Genomic DNA, 23,075 nt, shown 5'->3' on the forward strand with positions numbered 1-23,075 from the left:
GGCCTCCTATCCTGCGCATTGCAAATGTTAAATGTTTATGTATAAAATTGACAAAAATGGATAATTTCTTGCTTAAATTGTCTAAACTATAACTTCTAAAATATCAAACGTTTTGTAATAACTGAACATGAAACTGTAAAAGTTTTATATATTAGGCCAAAAACTGAAAAATCCAACTTTGAACTTGTGCGAGAAAAAACGTTTGACCAATACAAGCCACAATACACAAGCGCCGCGCGTGAAGCATTTTTACTTTTACCTTGTAGCGCGATGCACTACTGGGTCGCGCGCGCATCAAATAATGCTTCTCGCAACCACAGATCAGCGAGATGCGAAGGATTGACATCGTCAATCAAGGGGGTGGTGATTCAGAATCAGCGTCCAAGGCCAAAATACATCGCATCGATAGAAGTTGGTTTCAACTGTTGGGAGCCCTTTAAGAACAATCTCGAAGATCGACTGTAGAGTGATTTAGCACGCTCGCAAATTAAGGGGGGGGGGGGGGGGGGGGTTCACCCTGATTTTTTTGTCAAACTTGGTTTCGAGATAGCAGTTGAACAACAAACTAGGACCGGTGACCAAACTTTTAAGGGGACCCCAACCGCCAAACAGTGCCCGCGGGGCAGCCACGCTTGTAGGTTTACAACCTACCAGGACGCGCGCCGAGTTGGACTCGTCGACGGTCCTGGAACAGATATTTTACGAGTATCACCCGTTAAAGCCACGCCCATATTTTGTCCAAATTAGGCCCATTTTAGCCAAATACCCTGAACATGCCCAAAATCCAGATATTAGGTGCTCTACTTGTAGCTAGTGGTCCCTTGAACTCGTATATGAATTTTCATTAAGTTTGGACAACAAACATTTTTGTCAATTACGTAATATGTTAACTACCCCTAAGCTGTATTTTAGGTATTGTTTTTATTTCTTATTTCAGATTTGAGCTTGATTAATATAAAAGAGTCTTCTTCATTCTTACTGTCGTTCTGCTCATTAATCCATTTATAATTTTTCTTTTTATTTACGTTCATTGTTGATGAAGTCAATATTTGAGTCTCTACAGAATAAATGAAAAGCGAGATTTTACAATAGATACTCTTCTATTGATCAGAATATATAAATAATAACATTCCAGTCATTCGAAGATATAATAATTTCAACATAAACAAATAAATTTACAAATAAAACAAACAAATTTTCCAATTCTCTTTCAGTTTCAACCCTCTGCAAACTAGCGATGCTCTCGATCGCCCGACCAACTATTCTCGCGCAACACTTGACGTGTGTCTATTTTACAAATCTCGGATTAATGACCTAACAACAACTCCTAGACCTAAGGATCTTTGACTGGGTAGATTAGAGGGTGTCTTTCTTCTTACGTGTTACGGTTGCTAAGCAACGCGGTGATCTCATATCTAGTCTGGATCGCTGAAGACGAGAAAAGCCTAGCTGCTTGCGGCGGCAGTAGCCGGCTGTGAGATGGTGGGAGCCACTGAGGGTGTTGGGGGAGCTTGCACCTGAGGAGCTACAGAAACCTGTTTAGGGGGCATGGGAGCTGCTTCTACAGCAGAGGGAGGTGGAGGAGGGGGTGGGATCCCATACGGATGATACCTCTGCTTCTTGCTGCTGTGATGACCGTGCACGGCTGCGTTCTGCTGGTTCATCATCAGCTGGGCCTGTACTTGGGCGTGAAGCTGAGCTTGGGCCACATTGTTACTGTGGAGCTGGTTTGATTGGGCCTGTAGAGCTTGGATCTGAGCTGCCTGAGCCTGGACTTGAAGCTGAGCGTCCTGGAGCGCCTGGAGGGATGAGTTCTGCTGTTGAATGAGGGGGTTCGGCTGAGTCTGTTGCTGCAGTGCCTGTAGCTGAATCTGTTGCTGGATAGCAGCATTCTGGGCAGCTTGCTGTATTGCTGCTGTTTGTGCAGCTATAGAATTGGACGTAGCCACGTGGGACATGAGAGGTGACTGATAGATTCCTGAGGTGGTAAGTCCGTTGGCTCTGTTGATCAACTCATGAGCAGCTGAGCAGATGTAGGGGTGGCCTGGGTGAACCTTTTACCAAGACCTAGTTGCACAGACCCAGTCAAAGAGTTTGGGATGAGGAATTGCTCCTGGGGAGCCTGAGTGTACTGTTCGGCCTGTTGTTTGGCTGCAACCTGCTGGGCTGCCAGTGTTGGGTTCTGTAAGAGAAGGGACTGGAGCTGGTTCTGCTGTTGTTTAGGCCACGGATCTGCGTACTGGTCCACCACCATATTCCCACTGAAGTCTTTCATCATTGCCATCTCGGGAGTCAGGATCTCCATATCCTGCTTCTGTCCGAGTAATCTTTTATACGGATCCATCATTAACTGCAAACCAGGTTGAGATCCCATGAGTCCTCCATTCACTGAGGACATGCCCTGAATACCCGCGGCTAGAGGGTTAACCTGTAACACACCGCCATGACCTTGTGATAACCCTGACATTGCTTGAAGAGCTTTGGTTTGTTCTTGCAGCATGAACAAGTCCTCGTAGGAAGGACCCAAGGAAGAAATACCGGCCATACCAGGCATGGAGATGCCCATTCCCAGACCGGGCATGAATACTGGCCTCTCCATTCCGAAGATCACGTCTCCGTCCTCGCACTTAGGATAGTCTATGTTAGTGTCCAAATCAGCCATCTCATCAGCTGCTATCCTTTCTACCAGATCAATCATGCACCTGTTGACTGAGAGCTCATCTCCTTTAACAGTGCAGATTCTTTCGTTCTGGATCCGCTTCTCTTTGGGGTTATCCACGTTGGTGATGAAAAGTTTGACGTTGTGTTCCTGCTGGATCATCTTTATCACCTCTCCCCCGGTTCCAATAACCTTACCAGCGGTGGAGTTGGCTATGATGAGCTTCATTTGCTGCAACCTGATCTCATTAAACGGTCTACCGTTTATTATGGGAGGAGCTTTCCTCGTCCTGATCTTACTATGAACGAGTTTTAGCAGGGCAAAAGCAGAGTCCGGCCTCCCCTTAATGAGGACCACCCTCTCATCGGTACCCGGATAATAGGCCTTATTCTGAGACAACTTGATAATTCCACCTGTTTGTTTTCGGATTATGTTGAGCTCTTCCCCGCCCTTACCTATGAGGGCTCCTGCGAGATAGTTGGGTATAAGAACCTTAACCGTTACCGACCCAGTCTGGGGTAATCTACTCGAGTCTGCTTCTGTCATTGTACTAAGTGCTGCAAAATGTGCTGTAAATAACATGCAAATACCATGTATTAATGGGAGATAGATAAATTGGATTAAGCTTCAAACGGAGATAGAGCTATATTTGCGATTAGAGTTTGGCTTATTCTATTGACCCACACTTGAGATGACAATCCTGATCGAACACTGAAAAACATGGTACAATTGATAGGCTGTATAATTAGTGCCTAGAACTTTAAAGTTTAGAAAGATTTTATGTTGTCAGGTCTAAACATATTTAACACCCGGTTTGGAATATTGTAATTGATTAGGCTGAGTAGTAACAAGTTCTCGTAGGACACATATCGTTAAACAAATGTAACTTGATACACATTTTTATTGTCCTATATGCGTGCACTTGTAAGGTCAACTAACGGACTTCCCAAAAATAGTTCTTAGTACAAATTGATTCCGTTGCGATGGCCCGAGAAAAAAATGTTTTCATTCAGTGTTCAATCTGGGATCATCAAAATTGGGATCAACAAAATACGTTTGGAACACTATAGGTGTTAAAAATCTGCGCTGCTAAAATCATCATATAGTGACAGTTGACACACTTATAAACGAATTATTTAGATATCAATTGTGTATATATGCTGATTAGGTGACAGCCCACAATCTTTGAAATTTAGAAATAGCTTTGTTAAATTATTAATCAAAGATTAATGGCTACCAACCCGGAATTAAAATATTCACAAAAGCAAATCAGTAGCCACGTTACCGAACAAAGCTGCTACTGGTAAAATGGAACAAATATATCATTTGCAAGGGGGCTAATTCAGCAAGGAAGAAACAAGTTTGTTTATCAGATAGCATATAGGAAATACTACGAGTGGGATATACCAATCTGAATTGCGGGACAGGATTGAACCCATGAAAACTTTATGAAATGAAGGGTGTGGTAATAAGCGGGATATGTTGAATCCAAGAGATTTTAATGAACGGATTGATTGACCTGGTTAATGAATGTGTTGTGGTTGACGAATAGACAGCTCTGCGATCATGCATTACACACAGTTATTGTTACAGTTAATCATTGTACAAGACAATTACAGATGGCACGCTTTATAAAGGAGTACACGGGTTTCTACACAGTTGCTGGACATGTACTGGTCCAAGTAAAACAATTGCAGTACACAGCTCCGGGGTATTATGACGTGTACTTAACATGTATTTCTTATTGTGAGAAGAGATAGAAGGCCTGCTGCTGCTGCTGCTGCTGCTGCTGCTGCTGCTGCTGCTGCTGCTGCTGCTGCTGCTGCTGCTGCTGCTGCTGCTGCTGCTGCTGCTGCTGCTGCTCTGCTGCTGCTGCTGCTGCTGCTGCTGCTGCTGCTGCTGCTGCTGCTGCTGCTGCTGCTGCTGCTGCTGCTGCTGCTGCTGCTGCTGCTGCTGCTGCTGCTGCTGCTGCTGCTGCTGCTGCTGCTGCTGCTGCTGCTGCTGCTGCTGCTGCTGCTGCTGCTGCTGCTGCTGCTGCTGCTGCTGCTGCTGCTGCTGCTGCTGCTGCTGCTGCTGCTGCTGCTGCTGCTGCTGCTGCTGCTGCTGCACAATGTCACATAATACTTTGAGGGAAAGAGAGAGAGAGGTGGGAGAAATGTTGACAATATATTGAAATTAGAGGATCTAGGAGTTACTGAGATTGAGACTGCTAGTGATTGAAGTGTATAGTAGTCCAGATTTAGTAGAGAGGTTTCAATTAAGAGATGTTTTTTTCCCAGATTATAGAACATTTGCGAAGTGCTTGAATAGAAAGACGGACGGCTAGGTAATACCAGGCTTCGTGATTCGTTAACCTCAGCTGTGTATGTGACATGCTTTAAACCAAGATCAGGGCTCTGGTCCAGACCCAACGGAGAGGATATGGCTTCTCAGCTGGCTCAACCCCCACTAGGTAACACGTGGTCACACGTGGGTTACCCTGGTAACACGTCTAGAATAGTATTAAATTAGACAAAATCACAACAAAACTGTAGGCTTTAGAAAGTAGTAGTCCTGATGAAAAGCCATATTCCTCTAACTTTTGACAAGTAGTGCACGATTTATTACCTGCAATATAACAAGTCCCTATCTGGCCAGGCAGTGCATTACACAGATATCATGACGAGCGTGCCTTAACAAAGCCAATCAGGCTGAGAAAGGCCACAATGACTACTCCACGACTATCCTACATCTTTCATTTCCACATTTTGGGGAGACAACTTTCGTCCCTCTATCATCATATGATTCTACTGAAAATTTCTGATTATTTATCAAGAATCTAGCATATACGATCAATATAACATGATATCATATTGGCAGATGAGTGACTATGTTTGTAGTGACTAGTGAGTGAGGTATAGCAGTACTGATGAACTCTGTTAAACGACAGTAAGCAAATCATCAGAGTCTGAAGCATTTCAGAATAAAGGCACACCCTTATATTTCATGACAGATTTCCAGTACACACTAAGGGAGAAAACAAACCAATACTATCAAGGGACAAGGAGCGGCCCCAAAGGCGCCATCTTAACAAGGTACCACAATAAGCAAGTATATATAAATATAAAAAGTATCTGGTCTACAATGGAAAAAAGGTCAAATAGCTGAGCAGCTGACACAATACTTACACAGCAATACTCCCACTACACCCACAAAAAGAGTGGGAGTAGTGGGAGGAGTGTGTAGGTTGTCACTCTGATGAGTGTTGAGGTGCGGAAAACACTACACTGTAAACCAGCAACATTTGGAGACATGACTCAGGGAGGAAAGTTGAGGGGGGAGGAAGAGATGAGACGTTATACTGATGAAAATGTAACAGCATAATGACGCTTCTCGAATACAAGCAAAACAACAGTCAAGTATAGGTCAAATATCGCACTGCAGCGCAAGCTAGCTCGACTACAGAGAGATGTAGATTGTATACTATATGACGGAGTAAAGCTGTTTGAGCTGAGAGTAATCGTCGGAAATTGTGAGAAATTGGGATATAGATTGTGTAGTAAGTGGGGTAATGAACTGCACATTTTTTTTATCTCAATTCTTATTTTACTTCGGACATTCCAACAGCCACATTGTTACACAAGTGTGTAACCAGCCAATTACAGGAAGCCGAAGGATTCAATTATACATTAGGCCAGTGACGGTTAAGGTAGTGTGTACCATACTTTCTTCGCCCGAGACTTTGCTGCAATGGGCAGCTCCTCATTTAACCCTCACACCCGATTTCTCGAGTATTTGGCTGAGTGGACCGGGGGGCTGCATAGACCACTCAGGATCCTTAGCTGAGCGTCGACGACGCTCACCCCACGGCTAGTGGCAGAGTCGGGAATCGAACCTGGTACCTCAAGCAATACCAGGCCTGGATTAACCAACTGAGCCACTAAGCCGTGATTAAAGATTAAGTGTGATTAAATTATCACACTTATATCCAAGTAAAATAGAACAGGTTGTGTATACTATTTACATTTCATGTTTATGCATGTACCGTCAATATCACCGACTATCGCATGTCATAAGTACATCGTATATGAGAAGAGAAAAAGGGGAGAATTAGATTAAAAAAGGGGGTCATTAGATAGAATGTATATTGAGGCTAACGACCGTGTGATGTTTTAGCTGCAGTGCCACTCGATTATTCAATTATCATCAAGATCACGCTAAACCATCCACAATTACAGTGGTTATACTCGAGTAACCACGGCCACTTTTTGATACGAAACACGCGCTAATAAAGAATCCATCCGTCACGGGGTATTCCAACTATATATATATATATACTAACTCTATTAATAACCACTGACCGGATTTCTTAAAGAATCATCTCGGAAGCTCAAACAATCACAATCAATGAGCAGGTGCAATGGAAAGAAATAGACAACGGAGAACAGATATGACAGAAAAAGATCTTTTGATTTCGAAGACGGCAGTCTGAAAAACCACTTAGTAAAACAATGACAAATTATTAAATTGTTACATTTGATAGTTTGATCTGACCTAGGTTTATTAGTGCACAGAGCGGTAAGTTAGCCGTGACAATGGTAGGCTATCTCGGGAAGAAGATACAACAATATGGTTTCCTCAATAAACCCAGGGTGATATATGTACTGATTGTCATTATACAGGCTAGTAAATCTTACCAAGAGTAGCACAATACTTGTTCACGTAAATATGGGACGCCACCTAATTAAAAATGTCTCCACAAAGACTGAAAATAAATTGCCACTATGATCGCCAATTAAGAGAGAAAGGTAGCAAGTATCGGCAGCTAGTACAGTTTGTAATAACTCCAGCAAAAGCGGGTGTCCAAGAAAGGCAAAACATATGTAGTAAAAGTGGAATACATTACATTTTGAGTAATTGAGTGTGGTCATTACACTGCATATAAAGTGTCGTGTTCACACCTCAGGGGAGTGGGAGCTGCACGTATCCTACTGCTAAACCAGGCAGAGTGTAGCTCCCAACAGTGAGGGACACTACTGCTAAAGGTTCCTTATAACCCCTCAGGAGGGACGAATTATCCGGTCCCCAAACACTACAGTCTAAAGAAAATTAGAGCAACCCTACAACGAGAAGTAGATGTAAATATGTAAGGCACTGTAGCTAGGCTGGTTAAGCCGGATGTACCCTATTGTGTTGACGATGAAAAGAGAGCTCGCTCGCTGCAACCCACTCCCCTTCCCAACTGCAGGATCCTTTGTTAATTCTAATCGTGGTATCCAATTAAAACGAGAGTACGGTGCTCCTGAGGTTGAGAAGCTGGTCACGTGACAGGCAAACAAAGGAGAGAGGACTATTGTCCCGTGTCAGGATATAATAAGGTATAAGGCACATGAAGATAGTGTGAGAATATTATATATATTCTGTCATATCACATATATAGCACGCGCACACTTTTTGTAGCCGAACACAGGGTTAAAAAGTTAAAAACAAGCTCAAACAAACTGGACCTACATATTATTACAATGAAACTTGAAGGACTTAGGGCGTGCAGACTATATGTTTAGTGTTTACTACACGGGGCTCCAGATATATTGGCAACAACTGGCTATACTCTTCTATGTAAACAAGATGTTACATCGGTGTCAGATTACCCCTTCTCGCTCGTTCACCCAGAATACTGACACATTCCCCGCCAATAACTCGACTCAGACGGAGGATTATAATAGTAATACAGCTGGCCTGACGATACCGGGGAGAATATCAAAATGAATGAACTACTTGAAGTGAACATGGTTGTTGAAACATGAGGGGCCGAGGGAAAAGTCCTTGTTGTACGAACATTCAATTGGATAAATGAGTTCGCCGTTTACCGGGGATGATCAGGTAAACTGATATCAATATCATAACAGATATGATTTTTAATCTGTCAGTCCTATACCATCTGCTAATGACTCTTGAAGAGATTCGACAGGTAGAAGAAAATGTGAGTGTAAAAGTGTCGAAGACTGGGTATATTCTACATAATAAAGTAGCAAGAGAGAAAGGGAAGGACACAACGCCGGTACCACTTACAGGCAGCTGTAGAGCAACTTTTAAAGGAGCTCGTTAAAAAAGTGGAAAATGCGAACCGTGTTAGCTGTAATTACTAAAATTATAAGCTGTAAATATGCACCAGAACAAACGCGCGAGCTATTGGTTTAACACTGTTGCCCTGCGGTCAGTGAGCCAATGGTGACCGGCTTGGACTGCTGGACATACTGGACTAGGTTTTGTGCTACCAAGGTAAATTATCTTGGGTTAAGCGCTGTAAATATATTGACAGGCCTGGCGACTACTGTGGCTCAAGCTAATCAAAGAATTAAAAAAAGGTTAGATTTGTCAAAGTGAACTCATAGTTGGAGAGCTCCGATAGTAACGAACAATTAACAGGAGTCAACCGAAATGGTTTGGATGGGATTGTGTGATTTGTTGCAACTCAAGGAAGCCCGACCAAGTTAATAACGTCCTGTCTTCCCCGTGGTAACTATTAGCTCACGTCGTTAAGAGTTTATACCTCAACCAACAATTGAAACAATGAACGCGGGTCTGAAGTTAGACTCAACAAACATTAGTCACCTCTGGAGACTGAAACAATAATTAGAGTGGATAAAGCCGCACAAATAACGATCCTACAGGATAAATAACGTGTCAAACTGGCAGCGCTCATAGCTGCTCAGCGACCAAGTGTTGAGGTGAGAGTGAGTCAAGAAGACCTGTAAAAGATCGGCTCGATGAGCAACACTAAAAGATCTCCAGGACCCGCGGAAGAGAAAGAAACCCGAGGCAGGTCTAATTTAGCGTATCACGTGGGGAGTGGCTGTCAGCCAGGGCCCAATCAGCCGGACTGGTAGTAGCACGTGATCAGTAGGAGTGTACAGAACAGCAAGTGTTGAAGGGTCCGCTGATAAGGGAGTTGACGTTGTTCCCCCGGCCGGCTCTCATGTCGTAAAGTGCACTGCAGCACCTGACAGCGTGAGCCTCCTGCCATAGGTCCTCTATCTAACCTATCAGCCTGACGAGAAGAGACCAAACCTGCTGTCTCGACCTCTTTTGACACTGTAGTCAGAAGCTGGCAGGATATCTCTACCCAGTTAGAGAGCAGGTAACCCTGGTAACGACATCATGCTCTCTTGATGACAGTACGGCCATTAAATAGGAGTTTGTGGGCTGTGAGCGGATATTGCCAGTGCCAAAACTAAGCCAACCCAAAACTACCCAAACCAGGCTTCACCGCGTACGGAACGGGCGTATCCAGTATTAACTTAACGATATACTCCGCAAATAAGACGATAAATAGCTGATCAAATCTGAGAAATATAAGAGCCGGATAGAAGACCTTCGAAAACAGCGAGATTTACGTTTAGCAGGTACGTGGGAACCTAACTTAGCAAGTTTTGAGCCTTCTTGATGAGTGATATACGAACATAATGTTGGCTACAGGAATGCTGCGCTAAAAAGTAAAATAGATATATATCTATAAATGAAGTTCTTGAATGGTTAGACGTTAACATTAAAGCGGCAAACCTCAGTGGGGGTAGCAGAACATGAACCATGCTAATTTAATCGATGTGACTTCAGACCAAACACCAATAGAAAGTAGTTTAAAAGTAATTTTAGCTGTGGGACTGAGTAGTAGTATCCTATGACAGAGCTAACGAATACACTGATATGGCGGGAGGGACTGACTACTGTCATGCTGTATAACACACAGTACCTCCCGGAATGATTGATTAATACAAATACCACCACCACCATGCTGCAAGCAGCCATATAGTCATGTTGTATAACACCACCGCCTCATCCTTCACAGCCGGTATTATCGGTGACAAAGTGGACACCATGCTGCCAGCCATCGTAATCGACAATCATCTTCATCATCATCATACTTCTTAAGAACTTCAGTTGTATGCTTATTGGTAGTTTGACGTCTTAGTCCTGGTGCTGTGAGTGTTGTTGAAGAAATGAGAATGTAGACTGTGAAAGGTTGGGTAGAGTTCTAGTTCTACCCTCTACAGTAGACAGTACCGTCAACACTACCGCGGAAATCTGATACAGAATCACTAATCAGGATTCTGAATGATTTACAAGGTTTGACTACAGAGATCATTTCAAAGGTTGTAAGAGAAGCCTGGCAGTGCACGCTCAGAGAAAACTTGACAGAGGAGGGCGTGATAGGAAACCAACTGAAGGTGGAAAGAATGAAACAGATACATTGTACATTGTAGTCGTGCTTGACATATTACCTAATTAATGCAATTATCAGGTTGTGTTGATTAGATGATTTCTATTCTTGTCCTAATTAAGGCCATGTTGTTGCAGTAGTGAGAAGTCAGATGCAGTATCTTGAGATTGAACTATGCACTCATTTATCGTACGTTCAAAAGGTTTTATTCGCGTAAGTGGGCTTCATTTCAGAGCTATTTATAAACAAAATTCCACGTTCTGGCTGAATGCACACCATCTATCATTATAAATGCCAAGTGAGATCACCCATAAATACATAAGTATAAGGATTTAGTAATTTTGAATGATTCTAAAAATGTTGTTTATTAGCTTTATGACTTTATAAGACGGACATTTTTATGAGGTAGAAACATGAAAAACTTCGAATTCTTTAAAATTCATGCCATCAATTGTATGTGCTCCAAGAAAGGGCTTTCAGGGTGCTTAAATATCTACAAAATATGTCAATTTGTGAGGGATCAGGAGAGGAGTGAGCACCCGACAGCGTTAATGTAATGGGAATCAAGGGGCTACACTGCTGGTTTTAAATCCTTTTAATCTATGTGATAATTATCAGAAGGCACGAATGTTGCTAATGAATCCTCGTATAGTATGGATGATATGCTCAGCTTACAATTTATACTTACAAAAAAGAGACTGCCAAGACTGACAGGACTGACGGGATGATCATATCGTGAGATAAGAGAGTGAACTTCCTGAATTGGGATCAGATTAAATCTCAACTCTTTGATAAACCCGCCGTGCAGGGCAAATACCTCCGGGTAATACCGGGTAACACTATTATAACTTGCTGATATCAATAAACTGCAATATGCAATAGTGTGATATCATGCCGAATAATCATTATCATAGATGCAAGCGGTATGATAATAACTGTAATATTCCTGGCCACAGATTATCAGATTATGTTAAAGGGTTTCCTCGGCTAATGGCACTTCACAGTTCGCTATTTTTATCGACAAGTGGGAGGAACTATCATCATGCCCTGGAGATTATGTCGTCGCATTTTATTTTCCCGAGAAACAACACCATACTTAAAGTTATAGTATTAATCCGTCCAAAAATTTACAGAAGAGAATAGAAAGTCTACGTTCCTCGAAAAACTTAGTGTGGAAAGGACTCCAGCGGTATGAAAAACAAATAATCATACAAATGCTATTCTGCGAAACCATCCGCACTCGCATATCTAATATGTTTATAATAATAATACCGCAATGTCAAATCTCACAGCAAATAAATTGAACGTTACTCAAGTTTCATTCAGCTATTCAAATCTTAAGGAGTAAAATCTAAGACAAAAACTTCTCTAAAAGTATAGAGTATTGATCACATATGAGGTGTTTGTTACACCGTTACACATTTACAAAGTTTTGTTACTTTAAGATAGAATTATCCGCAGATTTGTCACGCTGGGTACACAACTGTTACTAATAATCTAATAATCGGACGTGAGAGGACACTTTCACAAGTAGCAAAATGATAAGAGAAAAAACAAATGTGAGCCGCAAATAAAGCAGATTATGAGAAGCGACGCATTATTTTATGCATGATAAATTGTATGAAAACACAAGTGTCGCTCAACAAGCTTAAAATTAGAAATTGTTAACGCCTCACATGCTACTACAAGAAAAAAAGCGAATCGGCAAAAGAGCTGAGCTTGAAAATGACGATTATAGAGCAGGCCTTAAAAAGAGACGGAGAGAGAGAAAACACAGCACAGTGGTTAAACCTAATATTTTGCATAAATAGATGCCAGGGAATAATATACATCATCAGTCATCACCTCTGAAAACGTTATATGCCGAAATTAGGAGTTTTGTGTGAAAAGCTGTCCTTGCCCAGCAAAGAGCACTCAGTTATCCAGCCTTCTAGAATATGTATTCTGTGTAAAATTATCTTTATCCCGGTTACTGCGACAAGTAAAAAATCTAGAATATGATAGCCTAGTGGCAGTGCCTGAGTGTGGATTAGGAATAATTCGTGAGTTTACAAAATTCGACTGCCACGTGTCACTGGTTACAATAGATATCGGAACATGTGAGGTACCTACTACATCATGGTCAAGCCAAGAAAATCGGAACAAACTCAGATTTAGCTGAACAACTAAAGGTAGACAAATGAGGTGTACAAATGTTTTCTTACGAACAGTTGAATATAGTCTAGCAACTGCAGCACATCCGTCAACAAACTGTACTGAGTGTCCTGGATAAACAAACAAAGCAATGAGGTGCTGTTCTGGGGAGGATACAATTTAGGAGGACTGAAGTGAGTACTAGCTGGACTTACAATGAGGTGGTGCTCTGGGGAGGATACAATTTAGGAGGACTGAAGTGATTACTAGCTGGACTCAGCAGGGGGCCTATCAGATCAACCGAGGAGGTCCGCAAGATATCCCTCATGTACAGATAAAAGTTAATCTGGAACTATCGATTGCACATCTTGAGCGGGCAGTGTACTTATAGCTTTATAGGTGGAGATCACGCAGAAGACGTGTCTTAGTTGTGATAATATCTGGTTGATATCTAGTTATACAGTTAGCAGCAACCCCTCTGCAATTTAACGGTCCAAAAACTGAAGTTGGCAAACATTTGTAGCACGATCGAAAACCAGGCCTACAACAAAACAGCAGCTAAAACAGTTCAATCACCCCTACAAAGGACGCAATGACGGTGCATATCTCGGAAAGAAATTACCTGAAGCAACATAAGCTGCGTGAGCTTATAACTCCGCGGAGTTACTCTGAGCAAGCTGGAGGCAAACCGTTCATTCATTAGTTCGCTAAGCTGCTTACCAAATATTAAATTAAACCCCCGCTACATTATTTCACTGGGAACTAGTGGCGCGACCTGGGCCACTGTTACCTAGAGATCTGGGCCACTGTTACTAGGCAACTACTACCTAGCAACTACTACCTAGCAACTACTACCTAGCAACTACTACCTAGCAACTACTACCTAGCAACTACTACCTAGCCACTGGTTACCTAGCATAAGCGCTCCATTCTGTTACGAACGAGTGAACATCGGCAAAATCGAGACTATCAGTAAAATACTCTTAGTTAAAAGCGTATCATCGCAAGTTATGATCATAAAACCAACTGCATCACACGAAGAGAAATTTAAAACCAGACTCATTATGATAAAACTACCAGCTGAATGATTTGCATGCTAACGGTAATCATTGCACCGTCGGGACCAGTTTAAAGTTTCGATTGGTTGACCAGCCCTCCGTCAAGCACGGAGCGTCGTAAAACTTAGCAAATGTCTGAAAATCCTGCCCTTCGAACAAGCACGTTTGATTGTAACGCACTGCTCCGGTTTAAGAACACGCATAACATATATCCCAGCTTGCTAATATAGCTGCTCGCGAATATTTCATAAAGTTGAAGATTATCCCGAGGAAGGATCGGTCACGTGGCCTCTGGACCCAGTAAATTGTAAAACTACGATCAGCAGCAGGCAAAACTTGCATGTCAGGTAACTTATCAGCTGCTTGGCTGATGTGATAATATAGATCGTATATATGTGTTATGGTAACAATGGTAATCGTTGATAAAAGTACAAAAAGGGACTATTGCTAAACATGCTGCAGTATACATTTTAAAACTCTATTGTCTTTCCGTACTGTCATTTTACTGGCTGAAAATGACGTTTTAAATATCTTGATGAGAATAGATAAGGATCAGGTTATGTTTTTATCGGGAGCTGGGCTTGTTATGGTAACACTCATAATCGGCGATAAGAATAAAAGAGGAGATTTTAACTAAACATGTTCCTTTTATCGGTTGCGTACATTTTAAAACTCTATTGTTCTTTGTTACTTTAATGCTTTCATTCTAACGGTTGAAAGTGCAGTTTTAAATCTTTTAATGAGCAAGGTAATGGAATAGAGTCTAAAATTAGATTTTGTTTAAACAAGGATCGATGGGTACATATTAAAATGTTATACTTATGTTATATATTTGATTCTATTCTGTTCTATTATATGTTATACTTTTGGTAACAATGGTTATCATAGATAAAAGTAAAAAGGGCTTACTTTCTAAACATGCTTCTTTTACGAGCCGGTTAAATTGTAAAACTCTATTGTCTTTTCATACTGTCGTTCTACCGACTGAATAAGACGTTTTAAATATTTCATCGAGAAAAGATAAGATTGTCTTTGATCAAGAAGTAGGTGGGTCGATATGATTATAAAATTATATCAATGCGCTGGTGGGGAAATTGTGATAATAGTTAATACTGAATAGTAATTGAACCTGTTGCATCACAACATTTAATCTTTATAATAGAAATTTCAAACTCCGTTGTTTGGAGAGACCTCTTATTTCTATATTGGTACCAAACTACAGGTCCGACAGTAAATACCTTACTGTAAATACCTTCAAGAAAATACCCGCCAGTAACTACCATTCGCAAAGTCCGAACGCTGTCTCTGTCAAGCTTCAATACATTCACTTTCTATTGTATTGTCTATTACTTTCGAGAACAAGGTCCCAGTAATAGACAATATTCATGTAAAGTCGGACGGTAAAATAAATCATCTAATTATGTGCAATTTTGTTCAAATTAAATTGAAGTTTCTGACTTCTAACCCTCAACAGGCAGCGCCTTCAAATGGGCTTCAACAGGTTGCCCAAATTGGTGATTTAGCAAAGCTTTCGACAGCACAAAATTATAAGGATTAACCAAAAGCCATAGAGAAGCCAGTAACTTATTCAGTAAATGAAAGGACCCATTACTCGCGGCGTGTTGAACTAAGATAGGTGTCTAGAACGGATCAAACCAGGGATAACAAGTGCAGCCTGAATATTTTACAGAAACTGAATATATTTTACAGTAAGGTTGGCAGGTCGTGTTTAACGTGTGATTTTAACTACAAAAGGGAACATCAGGAGCTGTTTGTCGGAGAGGCAGCTGTCAGAATTACTTGTATTGCAAAGATGAGCCCTAATTCTGAGGGTTAAAAAGAGAAGGGACCCAGAGCAAAAGTGAACCCTTTACCAATTACTATACCTTTAAAAAGCCGAATTATCCCAATTACTGTACCTTTAAGTCTTTAACAGTATGAACCCATCACATGACAGACGGAAGGGAGTCCAGAACTGAAAACTAGGAATCTTTTAAACTAGATACAAAGTTGCAGCAAGTCAGAACAAAGTGTACCTGATTTATACAACACGACACTACTAGTACTACTACGAAGCAGAAGTAGTGCGTGGACAGGTAAACAGGGGTTGTTGTACACGGTTATAACCCACACCACATGTACTAGTGGGATAGGTAGTAGCTGCAGGGGGAGAGAGAGAGAGAGAGAGAGAATGATAATTAATCTGTGTCTGGTTAAACACAGCTAGCGTACAAACTCTGACATTGAGTCCTGAAGGGATGAGCTGGTACTCTGGTACACTACAACATACCTCCTGCTCTGCTAGTAATATGTAGCACACTTGTTAATGTTTAACTCTTTAATTCTCATCTTATTTCCTTGATGTACTTTTTGTGTGAGTGCCGGAAGGGTGCAAAGGGTGCTAAGTTTTCTTAACTTAACGTAAGACTGTGTGACTGAGTTGAAGAGTAAGGTTGCCTGATTAGAGTAGGGCCCCCGCGGAGAAGGAACCCAGAAAAGTAACAAACCTTACCTCGTACTCCGTCACACTACCAGGCAGTAACTACCTAGGTTACTAGGTTACTGGTTACTAGGTTACTGGTTACCAGGCAGTAACTACCTGTTAGTGCTGAAGGGAGCTGCTGTTTAACTAGGGGATCTTGTACACTTACTGTAGTGATCACCATGCGAGGTACGCCAGGGGTTCTGCAACTTTGTTAAACTTATAGCCTCTTTATTACGTCGATAATAATACAGTTGCTTTATCAGGAGTTTGACTGCTGGAAAATTATCATTTCTCTCAGTTTTTTCGCAGGTAGGACCAACCAAGACACATAACTGACATAACTGACATGACAGCCAGGTAGTTGTCTAAATTCGTTTCAAATGACGGTTGGTCTGTACGGAACCTCAATTCCATTTTAATTAATAAGTAATGTTCACCAGTACAGGTGAGATACTAAAATACCAGCTACCTGACAACAGATATTTGAAGAGTTCACTGTATGCTGCAAGTAGGGTTTTTGACGTCCATTTAAGCCTTAAGGTTATCAGGTACTATAATATATATATATATTATGTTGTATTGGTAAGTAACGAAGAAAGGATTCAAAAACTGTTTAAATATAAGGCGTTGCACTTCATTCATAGAACGGTGGATTAAACATACCGATACAATTAGGTCACATACCACCAGTACGTGGTCAGATACCAACACAAGGTCGTGCACCCAGACCTTGTACGCCAGGTCAGGTGATAATTTATCCAACTAAGGTTGCTTGGTAGACAGATCAAACCAGACCTACTTTCCGGCCGGGTAAAATGGAATTATAATGCATTCCAAGCAGCACTAGCTGGAATGTAGTCGACTGCTGATTAATAGTACAATTGTAGTGGAGTTGTGAAGATGTACTTCTTGTTGAGATGTACAATTTGTTACTTCTTTGTTGAACTGAAGATTCTATATCTAGAGTACTGCAAATCAGTGTTACCAAAGTAGTTACCTATACACTATACAACTGAAGAGGAGTCCTCTATACAGATTACAGCTGTTTATGGAGAAGATCCGGCCATCTTTCGGGTAAATTTATTGGAAGGACTCCAAGAATAATGTACAGATTGCTACACAGATTACACTATACAGTCCATCATTAGACCCCGGAAACATGAACTCAGCTGACAAGTTGACATTATAATTGAACATTTTACTCAGGTCACCAGGAAATACTAATAAAGACCTTCTACTCGCGACTCACACAGCTATAACAACCCTCCCTGATCAGACAGCTCTAGCCACGTCCGTCCTCACAGACATCAGACATGCCACACACCTCAAATAACTTGTCAAGACTCAGTTACTTTGTTACAAGAATCAGGAGACCAGTCGCCATGACTACGAGTCTGACAGCTGACTTACAAATCTGATCCTTGTGGGGATGAAGCGGGAGCAGGGAGTTGGTTAAACGCGAATAGTGGTTAGTGAAACTTTAGTTAGTGTACAACTAACAACACGGTTTATACTTTAAACATTTTAAATTAAAGAGTCAAACTAAAAAATGCAGCGCGGTTCGGACAATGCAACTAAATGAGTAAATGGAATGAACTACTAAATGAAAACGGGCGATTTTAATAAATGCAGTAACTGTAAGCCCGTTATAACCCAATTCAGGGTATTTTGCTTAGGAGGGAATGATAGATCCCTGAAGGGTAAAGCATTTGAGCGTCGGTAAAATTTATAAAGATCATAAGATGGGTTTAACAAATTTGGTTGATCTTTTCCGCAGAAGTATTTGAAGGCCTATGATCCTCAAGAGAGACAATTCTTAACCGCCGGCGGTAAAGCGAAGACTTAAATAGTTATATAGACTTAAATAGTGAACGTATATGTTTGAAAGGACCATCGTACACTACAACAATAGTGAAATTAGTTAAAATGCTGCCACTAACTTCCTCTTACGAAGCTTTACCAGGTCACAGTTGCTGAACTTGAAGTAAAATGTCCAGGGGTTCAGTTAACTCCTCACTGTGTGCCTGGATCAACCTGACGAACTTATAACATCATGCTCACTTCAAGCGATATATATCCCTCAGTCTACTATTTACCGATAATAAACCTCTACTCCTTCTATGAGCGCCCTTCTATGTGAGTGTCACATCATAACTTAAAGTATTGGAAACCAGGGATACATATTATTGGTAACCAGGGATATATATTATTGGTAACCAGGGATACGTATTATTGGTAACCAGGGATACTTATTAATGGTAACCAGGGATACTTATTAATGGTAACCAGGGAGTAACCAGGGATACATATTAATGGTAACCAGGGATACTTATTATTGGTAACCAGGGATACGTATTATTGGTAACCAGGGATACTTATTAATGGTAACCAGGGATACTTATTAATGGTAACCAGGGAGTAACCAGGGATACATATTAATGGTAACCAGGGATACTTATTATTGGTAACCAGGGATACTTATTATTGGTAACCAGGGATACTTATTATTGGTAACCAGGGATACTTATTATTGGTAACCAGGGATAGTTATTATTGGTAACCAGGGATACTTATTATTGGTAACCAGGGATACTTATTATTGGTAACCAGGGATACTTATTAATGGTAACCAGGGATACGTATTATTGGTAACCAGGGATACGTATTATTGGTAACCACTAACCAGGGATACATATTATTTGTAACCATGAGGGATACATATTATTGGTAACCAGGGAGTAACCAGGGATACTTATTATTGGTAACCAGAGATACATATTATTGGTAACCAAGGATACTTATTATTGGTAACCAGGGATACTTATTATTGGTAACCAGGGATACGTATTATTGGTAACCAGGGATACTTATTATTGGTAACCAGGGATACTTATTATTGGTAACCAGAGATACTTATTATGGTAACCAGAATTATTGGTAACCAGTGATACGTATTATTGGTAACCAGGGATACTTATTATTGGTAACCAGGGATACTTATTATTGGTAACCAGGGTTACATATTATTTGTAACCAGGGATACTTATTATTGGTAACCAGGGAGTAACCAGGGATGCGTATTCTTCAGAATGACCACTTACCTCAAAGCCGCGGCGGCATATTGAGTTTGTCAAGACACCGTGACAGCAATCAAGAGGACAGTCGCCAGTAACATTGAGTCTGACAGGTGCTGTGATACATATTATAGGGGGGTGCGTGATGTGCGAGGGAGATGCTTGAGAGTTGGGTAAAACACATGAAAAGGTTGCCGGTGAGAGGTGTTAAAACTCAGTTGGATTGAACCAAACTAGAAAACAGCAGCGTTTATATAAGACAACACGACTAAAAGTAAGACGGGAAATACAGCGAGCATTAGCTCGAGCTAACTAGATGGGATTCCGGACAGGTAGTACGTCAGACTGCTAAAATGTGAACGCAGGTCAGAGACTAGGCAACTACAGGATCTCCATGGTACACACGAGATATTCGGCCGCTATGGACTGTCGGACGGTCGGTTACTAGGGGGTTATTAGTGCACTGACTAAACGGAAACGTGCCCTTGCGGTCAACAAAGAAACTTGAACGAATCGGAATGCTTGGACTGAAGAGCAATTATCTGTCACAACTGGTAGCACAGACCGATTGAACCTTTCATCAATTCTGTGTTAGGGGTACACAGCGTGTTTTTGGTACAAAGAGATGAAAGCCACTGCAATCTGCATGTCAACCGTAAAACAAATTAGAGGTCTAGAATGGGTTTAACTTGTAAGCTTCCTTACATCGGTTGACATGCTCTTATTAGCTAATTGGCAGGCCTCAAATTATGGAGGGTATTTATGTGCTTAAGGGCTGATTTGTACAAGATTAAGATGTTTAATACAGGGCTGTAGTCGACCGAACATGTACGGGAATGGGCGATGTAACCGGAAGTTGCGACTCTTAAGTCCTCAAATTTCCGAGAAGGCTGAAATTAAACCATTATTTCTCCAAAGTATATCAAAGATTTTGCATCCAGGATGAGAGATATTTTGCAATTACAATTTACTAATGGCAATCTTTATGAAGGAGCATATTACAATTTACTAATGGGTTGCCTGAAATTGCCTGAAGAAGCTTATTGCCCTAGCCCAAGTTTGAAAAGGGGAGGGGTTATGAAGAACATGTTGATTGTTTTAAGAGGCCGCACTACCTTAGATGAATTGCTCCCAATTGGGGAATGGGGATGTAAATCCAGAGTGCTAATAAGCTACTCAACACGTAGTAAAGTGTGCCCCCTGTGACCCTTCAACAGATCTTACTCCTTAATTCACCTCTGTGCTAACAATTACCCTCTGAAGGGCACATCCTAGTAGGTCTACATTCAACAACTAGCTACAAGTATTACAATAAACACCGAGTAGCACGTTTAACTATACGGTAGCTATACGGTAGCTCTCTCTACGGCTCATTATTGAGTAAGTGAATATTGTGAGCCATTTAGTTAACCTAGCTTCTTAACGATAGCATGATTTTTACAGGCTGTAAATTTCTACAAAACCCAAACTTTATACCGCTATAAACTTTATAGCGGTAAATTTCTTGAAAACCTGAACAATGCCGCTCCCGGTAAAGGAGATGGTAAATCAAGCAAAGGTCGAGTTGTTGACTGACATGGTCGAGGTTTAAGTGCCCAACTACATAGATTAGCTGCTTGAGTGGAGGTCAAAAAATAAGTTTAGGACAAAGAGGTCGTTACGGAATGTCGAATTAAAGCAGCGGTCATGTGACGAAAATGAGGTGCAATCGGCTTAAGGTTGAAGTGTCACGTGACGTCACGTGACGTCATATGACATCACGTGACGTCACGTGGCTTACACGTGACGTCATGTGGCTTATACGTGTAATTTACCCAATTAATTCTTAATTCTCTTATTTTAGCGGTGAAAATTTTATTGTACACGCGTAGTTCAGGGAAAGAAGGACTTGGTGGTTGCTGATTATGCTATCCTGGTTTACGGTGCTACCCGGCCTGGCCCAGTTCGTTTTAATTAAACACTGTTTAATTTCTACAGGAACTGTAAGTTTTAATTACCCCGGTTAATTTATACAGGAACTGTAAGTTTTAATTTAACACTGTTTTACTCGTCCAGGAACTGGGTCTAGTCTCCTCCGCCATGAGAACCGTTACTTCCAGAATAGCTTGCCCAGAATTAGAGTTAAAGAGAAAACTTAGGGTTTACAGGAGAGAGAAATTCATGAATTTAACAAGCTTGATTTATCTTTAGAATCAAAGCCAGAAAGAGGACAGTGAGAGAAAAGATATAGTATCTCCCCAGCACTTTGACTGGGTTATAGAGTGTTATATGGAATTCGAGACTTGCACAATTTAAGTAGTTAATAATAATATGACTACGAATGAGTTAGTCGCCGAAATGAGTAACAATTCATTGCCTTTTATATGTAGTGATAGTAAAGTGTCAATTCAAATGAACTGAATGATTTTGAGATCAGTTCAATTAGCAACACGTTAATTGATCACCACCGTGTTCTTAATCTATTTATAATAAACCAAGAATAGAGTGGATTAGTGAGGATGTGATTTGTATGACAGCGGTTTTAGATCGGGCCAGGTTGATATCTGGTTGTTTAACTACATGGATCCCATCTTCAATCATCTTCAATCATCTTCAATCATTTCTAGAAATCTAAATTTAATCGAAGTTGAATCTAAATCGAATGGTAAAACAATTGAAACATTCACATTTCCTAACACACACGTATGTCGCACGTGGGGTGGATGAGGTGCTTTTTAGACATAGGCTACGAAGTGCTGAAATTTAGTGTATGTGCTTTTCAGTGCTATCACAGTCACCAGTGATTTTGCTATATTTATGTGAATAATGACTAGGTCGGCTAGGATACTATATAATCATCGGCTATATATTCAATATTGGCGGGCAAATACGTTTAGGAGGGCAACTCTTTTCAGGCTTTAGGCTCGGTCATCGCATCAAAGTTTTCAACACGTCTCAACGTTAAGAATGAAATGCTTGTAAAGCGTCTTTTAGTAGCAAAAAGGCCGCCCTGTCTCAAACGAACAATAAAGTTAAACCTACCATGGATCGCAACCTTCCGTCATGTCCAAGAAAACGACGTACAGAGTGAACAAAGCAATCATTTAAAAACAATAATAGTGCTTGTATCAAGCAGTACTCATGCTATCGGTTGTTGCGTGCAGTCTCTCTCCTGATCGCCACTAAACAAGAACGTGCAGGCAATTAAAGCTAATAAAGCGAAGAATACACTCCAATTTAGTGAAGGAAATGATGCCCGGGTGGGTTCGACCACGTGTGTTGTTTGGAAGTGCCTGACTGGCGCCTTTTAGCCTCTGCCAGTACACAGCATTTCCGGGTAGCCAGACTACCTCTATACTCTAGAGTACCAGACTACCTCTATACTCTAGAGTCTATACTTGAACAACAGCTTCAAGTTACCGACTATAATGCCAGACTACCTCTATACTCTAGAGTCTATACTTGAACAACAGCTTCAAGTTACCGA

General features: G+C 41.1%; 1 protein-coding gene across 6 annotated transcripts; it reads right to left on the reverse strand.

Moving 5' to 3' along the window:
- Positions 1-1,081: 1,081 nt before the first annotated feature.
- On the reverse strand, positions 1,082-22,734 carry LOC134826797 (RNA-binding protein Pasilla-like). 6 transcript variants are annotated; one of them, XM_063839332.1, is made up of 3 exons: positions 5,267-6,068; positions 5,014-5,150; positions 1,082-3,126 (listed from the first exon to the last, which is right to left on the reverse strand). In XM_063839332.1, exon 3 carries the CDS (start codon positions 2,885-2,887, stop codon positions 2,009-2,011), a length of 879 nt encoding a protein of 292 aa, XP_063695402.1. In that variant the 5' UTR covers positions 2,888-3,126; positions 5,014-5,150; positions 5,267-6,068; the 3' UTR covers positions 1,082-2,008. The 6 variants fall into 6 exon arrangements, with proteins under 6 accessions (XP_063695402.1, XP_063695394.1, XP_063695387.1 ...); XM_063839324.1 differs by having other exon boundaries at positions 4,993-5,150; XM_063839317.1 differs by lacking the exons at positions 5,014-5,150; positions 5,267-6,068 and adding an exon at positions 22,631-22,734.
- Between the last annotated feature and the right edge of the window lie 341 nt (positions 22,735-23,075).

The sequence above is a fragment of the Bolinopsis microptera genome, chromosome 1 (assembly GCF_026151205.1).
Source record: "Bolinopsis microptera isolate Bmic1 chromosome 1, MBARI_Bmic_1.0, whole genome shotgun sequence".
Lineage (NCBI taxonomy): Eukaryota > Metazoa > Ctenophora > Tentaculata > Lobata > Bolinopsidae > Bolinopsis > Bolinopsis microptera.

Excerpts from the sequence above, each read along its gene's own strand:
- LOC134826797 (XM_063839297.1), bottom strand. The coding sequence starts at position 3,241 with ATGTTATTTACAGCACATTTTGCAGCACTTAGTACAATGACAGAAGCA.